This window comes from Chaetodon trifascialis, chromosome 19, assembly GCF_039877785.1.
Source record: "Chaetodon trifascialis isolate fChaTrf1 chromosome 19, fChaTrf1.hap1, whole genome shotgun sequence".
Classification (NCBI taxonomy): domain Eukaryota; kingdom Metazoa; phylum Chordata; class Actinopteri; order Chaetodontiformes; family Chaetodontidae; genus Chaetodon; species Chaetodon trifascialis.
Window position 1 is genome coordinate 17350047 of NC_092074.1, and position 12146 is coordinate 17362192.

General features: G+C 44.6%; 1 protein-coding gene across 1 annotated transcript; it reads right to left on the bottom strand.

Moving 5' to 3' along the window:
• Positions 1–451: 451 nt before the first annotated feature.
• dusp10 (dual specificity phosphatase 10) lies at positions 452–8241 on the bottom strand. Its single transcript, XM_070987486.1, has 4 exons — positions 8062–8241; positions 6107–6933; positions 1948–2316; positions 452–1516 (listed from the first exon to the last, which is right to left on the bottom strand). The coding sequence occupies exons 2-4, from the start codon at positions 6885–6887 to the stop codon at positions 1251–1253; spliced, it is 1416 nt and encodes a 471-aa protein (XP_070843587.1). The 5' UTR covers positions 6888–6933; positions 8062–8241; the 3' UTR covers positions 452–1250.
• Between the last annotated feature and the right edge of the window lie 3905 nt (positions 8242–12146).

Sequence of the window (12146 nt, forward strand, 5' to 3'; positions counted from 1 at the left end):
GTACCGCCACCGTCACACTGCACCCACGGGAGGAAGCGACTGAAGTCTGTACCTCGACTCTGCTACCTAGCAATGGACTAAATCGTAGCTCAGAATTTAGAGCACTGACACACACACGTAGCTACATAGGGACACAGTTGAGTGCGTTACAACAGATCCGGCTCGTGGATGAATGGGAGCAAAACAAACAGAGGAGAAAACAGGCAGGCAGTGAGCTTCCTCCATTCTCTTACATTAAACATCACCAGTAGCCCTGTTTTACAATATTCACTGATTATTTCAGCATGTTCTTTCCTCTGCCAGCAGCCGTGCATAAAAAAAGCTCTTATGGCTGTCTGGTAATATATATATTGCTAAAATATATGCATATGTGGATGCAGGAATGGCAAAACGAAGAAGCAAACACACTTTGAATTTGTGTTTCTGTGTATTTTGCGAATACACAGATGACTGACATAAACCCATAAGCTGCACTCAAAAAGTAAAACCCCATTTTTTTTCTGTCTTTTACACATCTGCACCAAATATTACAGCATAACCGTGTGCACCATAAAACATACAGAACTGAACAACAGTAATTACGCTAACATCAAAATGGCATTTCAGCAAAGAGCTGGAAATGTTTCGTCATCATTACCGATATATACACATAAGATCAAGGTCTCAGTTGCATTCCGCTCTGAAATTATTGCACAGTAAGCCGCTGTGGGCTCGTCATGGTCACCCCCATAAACCCCTGTATAAAAATAGAACAACAACATTAACACACCAAACAAGTCTTCAGCTTTTTTTCTTTCTTTTTTTTATTTTTGACAGGCACTGCCGTGGCCAACGCCGCCTGAGTCTGCAAACATAAACTGTGTGCCACAGTGTGAGCTTTAAGAGTTCTTCCTCTCAGTAATTGCCCCTAAGCACATAGAGTATCTTTTCCAAACCGATTTTCTTTCCCCTCGTGTTTGCTCCTCTGCGGTCACAAATGGAACGCTTCCCACTGACCGCCTCTCCACTCTGTCTCTCTAACTCATCTTCTCCTCCGGGACTTCGGCCAGGTCCAAACAGTAGGGATTTTTGGCATTTCTCGTCACCGCTGACCCAGAGCTTTGGCACTCCAGAGAGTCCAAGATGAGCGTGAGCAGATTCAAGAAGAATACAGCGGCTTTCACACTCCAAACCAGCTCCTGGAGCAGCCGTTCTCTCTCGACAGACAGTGAGAGTGAGTACGAGTGTGAGCGTCGAGTCGCAGCATTCGTTTAGACGACGGTTTCCACACCAATCAGCTTTGGTGTGAGGATTCGTGGCGTTATTCCGTTGTTGAGGTCCTCCTCGAACTCCAGCAGCTGGCCCATGAAGTTGAGGTTCGGGGAGATGATGGGCCTCCTGGTTTTGACAAACTTGTAGGCGTCCGTCATGGTCATCCAGGTGTGCTTCATCAGGTAGGCGATCACAATGGTGGCTGATCGAGAAACGCCTGCCTGGCAGTGGATCAGAAGGCCCATACCTGCTTGGTGTGCTTCCTCTGCAGAGAGGAACATGGAAACAATCAGAACACAAGACAGTGAATGCTTTGTTCTCGCAGGGGGAAGTTCAGCCACCACATGACCCTACTGAGTGAATCAGTAATTAACCTGATGTGTCTACACCTCTGGATTCATATTACCTTCAGAAAAAATATCCACACAGTGATGCTGGGAAATATATATGGGTATTATACATAAACCTAAGACTAAACAAAAGCTAAAACTAGGTGCTAAAAATGTTCTGCACACATCAACTGAGTCATTTAAATATGTCTCAAAAAGCAAAACTTTCAACGTTGATCAACTTCATCGCAGTCAAAACTTTTAAGAATGAAATCAACTGTAATCAGAGGACTTGAGAATCAACACGGGAGCTGCTGTGCTAGCTTGCACTCTGCTCTGCTGCTCAACTTGATGAAAGTTTCCATACCGATGAATTCAAACGCCTCCTCGAAGTACTGCCGCAGGTTCTGCTTGTTGCTGTCTGTGGCGGGGAGGCGCTTGTAGATGAAGAGGCCCGTGTCGTAGTGGTAGAGCGGCAGGTGGGTGGTCACGTTTAGGATGTAGCCGATGTTGAAGCGCTGCAGCAGGTTGATGTCCTGAGCGTCGTGCTCGTTCCCCAGATAGAGGAAGGGCAGGATTGGTGTCAGCTCCGCGTTCTCTATGTCCGGGGTGGAGGGCAGGGAGTGAGGTAGCGCCCCCGTCAGGCCAGCAGCAGCACCGGTTTCCAAGCCTTCGTGGAGGTGCAGCGAGTGCTCGCACAGGTTCTCGTAGGTCTGTCTGAAGGTGCTAAGGCCTCCTGCGAACACAGGCAGAAAGATTGTGACATGAGCTCAAAGCAAATACCAGTGCTGCCCTTTGTGTTTGGATAACAAGGCGAGCAGGAAAACTGTCAAATGGCATTGTCTTATTTCTTTTACTTTCATTTTCCCCCTTCATAATTGCAAACTGGGCCTTGTTGGTCTCCTTGGACGGAGCATGAAGCGAACACTGCTGGGGTTAAGGGTTCAATTCCCACTGGAGTCCCCCCATGCTAAAAATACATGCTTCTGTCTGCCACATGGCACGCGTTACGACTGAGCGGGACAAGCTTTGCATACACGTCTGATAAAAGCAACTACAGCTCGCTTTTAAGAGCTAAAACATGACATGAATCTCTCAATTCCCAGACTACACAGTTACATTTGGTTGTAATTTGAATGTCTACATTTGGGTATTGAATCAATACAAAGGGATTGGCAGCATTTCCATTTGAAACAACTGACATTGAACTCCATTTTCAGGGGGAGAGAAACGGCCAAAATAGCTACCAAGGACAGTTTCCACTGGCTGAGCAGCAGGAGAAACCCCCCTCGTTAATCTGCAGGTAAGCTGATGTACTAAATGTTTAATATACTTCTCAATGGATATCTGCACTTCTCCAAATAACTGGTTTGCACCTGTTGCCAGTGATGCCATCAGCCAAAGTTTCCCTTCAGCTCAAGAGTTGTGGGGAGGGGGGTGGAAAGTGTCTCACACACATACACACACACAGTATCAGTTCATGTATTGTTCACAATGCAAGAGCTGACATCATGCCATGTGAGGTCACTGCACAGCTCCCCCTTGGAGACCGGGCAGGTGGGGATCTCCTGTCAACTGTCAGGACGGTGTTTTCACCATAAAAAGGCCAGAGTAAAGACATAAACTGCATGCTGCGGCACAGCCATAACTATCACGGTAGTAATTACACTATAGTGATAATAAGAAAGGGAAGTCTTTACAGGCCGTCTAACGCCAGTGTCAACAAGACGTTCGGGGGAATTTCCACTGATATTGATACTGTTCTTACATTTCCAACGATTCTGAGCTCATGAGACCACACTGTAGTAGTTTACCCTCATGCTGTCTAACATTTTCAACACAACGCACCTTTGCCACAGTTTAAGTTACAAATCAGAATTTCTGACAACCATTTTACCAGACTTCTTCCTTTTAATGGCTAATTAAAAATCTTAAATTAAAAGCAGCATTAGTTGATTTTCTTTGGGCACTTGCAGGAAGCAGAACAAGCTTAACGCATGTTATTAACATATTATCGCCTTATAAAGGTGTTGTGACCACAAGCTTTTACAGCGGGCCCGCAGTAATATTAGCATTTGTTTGTAGTTGTGTTTCTGGCCAGCTGAGTCCAGTATTCGCTCTCCCTCTTGCTCTGTTTTGGTCTTCACCAACTCCTAGGAGGAGTGAGGGACTTCTGAGCAAGAAAGGGACTCTGACCAGCCAAGATGAAACGCCTAAACGAAGGGCTACTTCTGTCGCATGGACGTGGTTTATGTCTGAAAAGTCTGACACTGAGCAGAAAACTGTACTTTGCAAAATATGGCGCAGATCGATCCCCAGGACAGGCTGAAACACCTCTTTTACCACTTATACAGGAATCATGTCAGACAGTATAGAGAGTCTATGGATGAGAGCCACAAAAGTAACTGACACTAATAAGTAAGATATTCATATTTTATATCTTGTTACATGCTTAATTGAAAATTTGCACAAAGATTCTAAATAAGAGGAAAATAATTAAATATGGAAGGAAGAAAGGAAGAAATACGCCTTTCCATTCGGTCATATGTAAACTATTATAGTTATGTAAACTATTTATTCACTGAGGTCACAGAAAATGTGCTATGTCATGATATGTGACGTACCATTATGTGGATATGAAATGACCTGTATGTGGATATGAGATTCTGGTCATATTGCCCACCTTCCCCACTTGCTAATCGCTAACTTTGACGCTTGTTTTGTGCTGAGCAGCGAGTGTACAGCATGTTTATCACAGGAAGTGAGGCTGATGAGAGCAGTGAGACTGAACCAAAACAATACATAAAACCAGTTGGCAGATCAATATTTGGAGGCCAGCATCTAGCATCAACAAACAGTAAAGTGGCTAAGCTAGCGACGCAGTGAGCTGTGAAATCCACTTCCTCTTTCGGCTCAAACTGAAGCACACTCTCTCTTTTTTGGGTCGAAGTCAGCTGATAAACAACACTTTTCATGGTAAACTGAGAACAGCAGAACCTCCACAAGCAGCACATCGCTGTGAGATGAAATCTGTGGAGTGTGACCGTCTGTCATTACCTCGAAACTTAACTCGCAGAGGAGAACATGAAAACTGCGTCTATCACTTTCATAAGCCACAGGCTCAGTTCCTGCTTAGAAACTACCGCTTCTGCCTCGCAAGGCCTCTCACACCACAGACCTGCACTTTTCAGCACTTACCCTAAACCTTCCGACACCACTGACATGTTGTTTACGGCAGTTACTGACGGATTAAATGTAACCTATCACCGCTCTGAGCTGCAGCGGGGCAGGGACGGAAGATTTCGTGTTTCCAGCGGAGCCGAGAATCGCATAACAACTGTATTGCGATAAATCATGACTAAGATATTTTGGTAACTGAGCAAATACGAGTAAATTATTCAGCAGCATCCATATAAGCATGTTCCAAATATGTCACTACTACTACCGTTAGCAGTAATCACAATTCCCTGCTCACTTCAGATGTTAGTAACACCTCATTTATTTTACGGAAGAGATGAATTAATCGCCACTACGTTTGGAAAGAAATAAAAGTGTATGACAGGTGTTCATTATAAATGCTGCATTATCTGCTTATCAACCGTTAAATCGCACATCCGAACTATTTGATTATATAGGGAATAAAGGCTACAATCAAGCATGGACTATAAATGGGGACACATGGGAGACACTGGGCAGTCCTCATATGAAAAAGGACTTGCAGGTAAAAAGTCAGGTTGAGCCGTTTCGATGCCCTCGTTGGCGAGGATGTCTTGCATTTTGTAGGGATTAAACCGGGGGAATAAAGAACAAGACCGTCTGCCTGTTCCTCCCGCTGAGGCGAGCTTCAGACAGGATGAGAGACTGGAGAGGAGCCTCGTCCATCAAAGTACACAAGAGCACGAGGAGACGAGATCAAGGTGCTGTGATCTTACGGCTAGACGGCGACTCAGAGGCATTCAGGAAGCACTCGCAGCCCAGCCCCCAACGCGATACGCTTCTCCAGCTTCAAACACACACTCACAGACCAAAGATAGAAAACATGGCAGCGTCCCAGGGACCGCTATCTCAATAGGCTGCCTTATTTACTAACAGCTGCTTCTCACTGCCTGCAAAACCCTTCATATGCGCCATATAGAAAGCTGGTGAGGAGTGTGTGCATATGTTGACAGAGTGCACGTGGGCTTGATTATACATGCAAAACTTGTTGTATATTGTATTTTAAGTGCTGGCAAAGCGATACAACATGTTTACAGGCTGACCAAAACAATAAAGGAGAAAGTTTAACAGGCTTTACAAACACACACACGCTACATATTGTTACATGACCACACTAGTTTTATATCAGTTTATATTGCCACTAAGCTTCTGCTGCTGCTGAATCAGACATTGCTTTCAGATGTCTGGTCTGATTTACTCTCTCAAGATTCAAACTAAAGCCCATGAAATTGTGGTTTCTATCCTCCTTTCTTGTACAGGAAAGCCTTACTTCCTTCTCCCAAACCTTGACAAACCCACTTAGGTGTTACCTTTGAGGATGATGGGGTCCTTGCCCTCCCTCCTCAGTGACTCCAGGACCACATGCAGTGGCTGGGAGAACGTCAGCCTGTTGGGGTCCGTGGTGCTCTCATCGTAAACCACAATCTCTTTGGAGAAGATGCCCTTGTAAGAGTCCTTGCCCTCGCGGCAGGAGATGAGGTCCAGCACAGTGATCTTACCCTGCTGCAGCCGTCGCCGGCTGATCTTGTCGGAGCAGTTGATGTGCACGGCCCCCCGGATGTGGCTCTTGTTGTACTCCATGAAGGGCCGGCAGTCGATGATGACCGGCACAGGACCCACAGGGTGTCCCATGGGGCAGCAGGTCATCCGTTTGGCCAGCTCATTGGGGTGGATGACCCTCACGGCTGACGGCTTCGGGGTGCCCGGGGTGAGACTGGGGGCACTTAATGCTTCATGGTTGCTGACCATAGGGGTGGGGGGCCCGGCATAGCTGAGGTTGGGGCTGCTGGCGCTCACCTGGCTGTGGCTGAGGCTCTGGCTGTCCTTCTCATAGGTAGTCACAGAGCAGCAGCTGGCACTGCTGCATCCACACGACAACGAGCGCGTGGAGCCCTTGGATGAGGGCATATACGTTACAAGATTGGCCGTCGCCCGTATCTTCACCACGGTGGTGCTGATGACTGTCTTGCTGCTGCTGCTGGTGGCGATAGAGTCCAGGTAGCTGGTGTCCAGGCGCAGTTGGAGTTCCTGAGGTCGGATCGGCCTTGGCAGCGCCACCACAATTCTGTCGTCAAGGGGAGATGGAGGCATGGGGAGGCCGAGGGCTGGACGTTTACGGAGAAGTCAACAAGCCGCTCTGTGGGGACAGAGACAAGCAGAAACATGAGGCGAGGAGGAAAGTCTTTGCAAAAACCACTTTGGTTGAGCGACTTCTGCATCCACTGATTCAGTTCAAGCCTGTGAATGAACGAGCGGAGAGAACCAGGGCCGACCTCGCGTCTGTTTGATCAACATGCAAACTAGAAAACGGCTGCTGAGGCCAAATATTAGTAGTGTCAACACCTGCAGGGCTACACCCAACTTGGTGGGAAATTTAGGCGTGACAGACTGGCCCCTAATTATAAACACTGAAATCATCACAGAGGCTGGTGTAACTGAATCACTTTGTAATTAATATGAATCATCCTCCAGATACTGTACGCGTGTGTGTGTGTGTGTGTGTGTGTGTGTGTGTGTGTGTGTGTGTGTGTGTGTGTGATGTTGAATTTTTCATCCCAACTGTGGTCTGACTGATCCAAAGCCTTTATAACAAGAGAGGAAAAAAGAGAAAAAGATGAAATACTGCATCAGCGCTACGCCGCAGTTCGTCTCTCCCCCAAATGGAAAGTCGGGGTACAAAAAAAAAGAAAGAAAGAAAAAAAAGAGGGGTGGCAATTCCTTTTGATCGCCAGCCTGAACATTTTAAAAGCATGTCATCCTGGCATATTATGTAAAGACACCCGCCGAGCACTGCCTGTCCCGGCCATCGCCATCCTTTCAGCACGGTGCAGCTTCAGCAATAAGCACAAATCATTCATGGCCAAATTCATTGAAGAAACCGGCATGAGAACGTGCCGAGAATGTGATATGACCCCCAGGACGAGACGAACTGATCAGATGAGCCCGACACTGAAGGAAATTCAATTTCACACCGCCGTGCCAGATAATAAAATACAGAGGAAAAATGCGATGGTTGCATTTGAAAGGTTAGGATTGTAACTTTGTCGCAATGGCGGGATTTATTATAGATAACATCTGTAATAAATCACTTAATTCGTCTCATTTAGAGAATTATGTGGCGATAATAAACCTCTAATCAGCTCAAAATGGTTGCAGCAATTCCTCATTAATTATAGAACCGCGTGAAATCTCTATGACTGTGCATTTCAACAACAACTTGTGCCTTGGACGCTCATTCCCAAACTTGCCTCGTATTTCTGCTTACCGGTGTGTGTCGCGGTTCACGGCTGACGGATTTATTATCTCCGCTCGCTGACAACGTCGCCTCCATTCAGTCCGTCCCAGTGTTGTGGAGCGGCAACATTTTTTAGTACTTTTACCCTGCTCTCACCAGAAATAATATTGAAGGAAGTCTGCCAGCCTACAGAAGTTGCGCAGCGGGATTGACGCGAGCGTGAGCCAATGCGCGACTTCATTAATATTAAATCTGATGCTTTTGTACAGTGAGGTCCGGCCCCGCGGTGGGCGGGATTTGGCCGGGCCGTCGGCCTCTGTGGCTGGCTGTCGCTTGGACTGCCTTCAGTCCGACGTACGAACGGGGATGATGTCACTGGCAGCCAATCAAAAGTCTCTCCAGGAGGCTCGAGGAAGAAGGCGCGGTGCCTTCATGTGCCGCTCGTAAACTCTTAACGTACGATTCAGGGGAGTCGCGAAAGAGGAGATAGGAGTATAATAGAGCTACTGTGCGCTGCAGCTGCAGAAGAAAGACCAGTAACCGCAAGTTAGACATGTAAATATTGTGTTCACTGATGTGCCGGCCAATTATACATAATGTTTAAAGCAACTAGCTTTGGGGGACAAAAACGCAGGTGTGGAGATTAATTTTCAGAATTTTCAAACCCTTTGGACAGAGTCATTCAAGAGTGAGCAGCAGAAGTTTTTGATTCAGCATTGCTTTTGATAAGACAGAACTTTATTTATCTCAAGAGAATTTGTGCAAGTAAACTATAAATTAACATATTGAAATAATACACAATGCTAAAAAGTTCTTCTTGGAGAGTTAACGATATTAATTCTCATGGTGTTATTATTGTCAGCTGGAACAGAAGTCTAACAACATCAATCACATGGTGCAAGCTGGCCGCCATAACACCTGAGCTGGCCTGTAACATTGACGACATTTTGACCTTAAGAAAAGCACAGGTGTAAATAATGAAAGTAAAGATGGCTGAATCCTGTTTAGCGTCTTCTGTCTCAGGGTCCTGGTCTTGTTCATGCTGGTTTTGAGTGGCTCACTTGAATAGAATGGAGCCATTGTTCATGTTTTTTAGTGACACCAGTGCTTTTCCTGCTGTGACAAAGTCAAATGAAATGAGTTTCTTGTTCCTCGGTTGATGGGCTAATCTTCCACCAAATTTCATTTGACATTGTCATGTTTTTGAGATATCCTGTCAACTGTTACATAAGAAACAGGCAAACAGCTGGGGCCAAAACTGGGACCTCCCTGGCTGAAGTAATTAAAAAAATCAAAACCCTAGCATGCCTCTCTGTAACAGGTCTACACAGATATGTGTCTTCATATTGAAATATCTCCATGTCCTTTATCTTTTCATTCCCTGTGTTCTTATTTCCTCACTCATCCTTCTGGTCAGCTTTTTTTCCCTCCAAATGAATCATTTGAAGGCCTGCTGAGCTTGCTAGACGACATCTGCACCTTTATGAGCAAACAACTTTATTTTCATATTCCTCGCGCTGCACTTCTCCTGATATTGCTGCTCTGGGTTCCGGTCTTTCTCCTCAGGTTACAGTTACCGCTTCAATCACTTTGAGGAGCGGGCATACAGTATACGAACGATCCAAACTCACAGCGAGGGCTCACATTATATGCATGTAGTTAAGAAGAGTTTTGGTTTGTCAATAAATTGTCGGCATACTTACAAACTCTCAATCTTCCAGCGGTGCTTTCACATTTCCCACAACACTTGAAGCAGTATTACCTAAACATGCGTGGCAAAACCATGAAACACGCCTCACTTTACCAGTTCTTCCTATTATCCCCAATAAAACCAGTTACTCAAACTGTGTTCCTGGTTAAAATAAGCAAATGAAAGGTCATGAGACACTTGTGACATTTTGCTCTGAGTGTGACCAATTGTCTGAGTCACACATGTTTGACAAACTGCAGAAGTTTTTTTGCTTCATTTCCTCATTTAAAAATATCAAGAGACATTTCTTCAAAGCTTGGAAAAGACATAAAGTGACCAAACTCAATGACGATGATGAATATAGTGTCTCGCTTGTGTAACAGTGACAAGTGACCTGTGTGTGAGATAGGGAGGTAACATTATTGGTGGTAATAAGTAGGTGTCTTTGGCAGGAGTGCTATTAAGCAAGTGCCAAGTTGGCTGACTGCACAGTCCCATGTGACAGGACCCATGTTGCGGTGAAAGGGTCTCGTTGGCTTCAAACCCCAAATATAATCTGTGCTCTCTATTTATCCTCATTGGCAACCCGAAACAATGCAGGGCACGTATTATTGCTTCTAATATTAGCCCCCCTTGCAGTTATTTATAAATGGACACAGCTGATCAAAGCCTACTCAGATTGGATTCCCAGCTAGTCCTGTTTCACCTGTGATGACGGTTAAGTGAACGAGCACCTCCTGCCCTCAGAGGAGACTCAAAGGTTTGGTGTTTCTTCAATATACTGGTCATGTTTTTCTTAGTTTATTTAATGCAGTGGTCAAATTTTTGTATTTATTCCTGTAAAATCCAAAACAAAAATGTAAAATTGATCTTTAAGGGGTTATTTTGGCCTCTATAAAATCATACTTACTTGACAAACAGTATATCATCACTGTCTCATCTGGTTTTTCTGTATCTGCCTTTGAATTTTTTAGATAATTGAAGGATTAAGCCTTTGTAACTACATTTACATAAACAGTCAAATTGTACTTGTTCTACTCTGCCACATTTTAGAAGGAAATCTTGTACTTTTCACTTCATCACATTTCTCTGACAACTGAAATTACTTTTCAACTTAAGGTTTTACCCAGAAAACAAACCATGTGATCACTTGAGAACATACAGTGCATCGTTTAAGAGTAGGCCCAAAGAGGTAAAATTATCCAATATTTCACCAAAAGCAATAAAAAGAAAAAAAGTCTGAAAAGAATACAGATTTAAGCATCAGAACTTTGTCTTTCTTCTTTCCTACCACGTGAATCATCTCGTGACCCTGCAGGTGTATCTTTTGTGCCTTTGGAGGGGCCCGAACCCTTGGTTGAGAAACGCTGAACTAAACAACCTTCAGTAGCTGCTTAGAAAACTGTCAAACTGGCTCCACCTCAACCAGTAAAATGCTGCTTCTTCCACTCCGATGCATCAGTATTAACCGTCTAACAGCGTAGCGTACAATAATACATCAGTCACAGGGGACATTTTTCTGCAGAACATGTACTTTTACTTTTGCAGTTTTGCTGATTCTGAACATTTACTCAAGTGGGAGTTTGAACGCAGGACTTGTCATGGAGTATTTTTAAGCATTTGTACTGGTGCTTTTTGCTTTTTCCACCCTTGCTTTTAAAGGTTTAAAAAATTATCCCACTTCTGAAGCCAAATAAAACATTGAAAAGTGAATTGGATTACCTCACAGATACACTGAAGTAAAGCTGAAAACAGTTAAGTTTTGGATATACACAGAACAATAATGACACGTGGCCTGCAGAGGTCTGCTAACAGGGACATTTACACTGTATGACATAACTAAGTGCTTTGACGTGGCAGTGGTATCACAACAGAGAGTATATTTGTGAGAAAAATGTAATAGTAACTATAGCAATCATTTAGTTGTTGTTACGCAGTCGTAAGAGCAGAAATATGAGGTTTTGGAGAAAAAAGTTAAATTAGGAGCTGATGCTTGGAACAGCTTCTAAGAGCTGTTGGGACCTCAAACACTGGATCCAGTGTGACCAGACTAGTTATGTAAATTTAACCAGTTCTGCCTGTATGGCTGGTTTCACTCTGCCGAACGTTTGTCAAGCTGACACCATGATATCCTGTCTTACTGGCATCGAGTTGTTTGATCTACAGTGGTGTGGGGCTGATTTTCAGTACCACATGAATGAATGGCAGCATCGCAGAAGACAGGAGGGCTCACCAATCAGGATCTGATCTGTGTTTTGATCAGGGCTCTGAGGTCATTTTGATGACGTTAGTGATAATGATCAGGAACAATGAAGCAGAATTCAGACACGAGTTTGATGTTTTGATGGGGAGTTTGCAGTTTTAAGAGTGTGCAGATTTTAAATGAAGATACAGTTTGATGTCAGTGCTAATGAGCCGGAACAAT

What these genes read in the sequence shown, in the direction of transcription:
- dusp10 (XM_070987486.1), bottom strand. Translation starts at nt 6,887, where the DNA reads ATGCCTCCATCTCCCCTTGACGACAGAATTGTGGTGGCGCTGCCAAGG. An exon ending in GGACCCCATCATCCTCAAAG is followed by an intron (nt 2,317 to 6,106) that starts GTAACACCTAAG and finishes CTGTGTTCGCAG; the next exon opens with GAGGCCTTAGCACCTTCAGA. An exon ending in GGAGGCGTTTGAATTCATCG is followed by an intron (nt 1,517 to 1,947) that starts GTATGGAAACTT and finishes TCCTCTCTGCAG; the next exon opens with AGGAAGCACACCAAGCAGGT.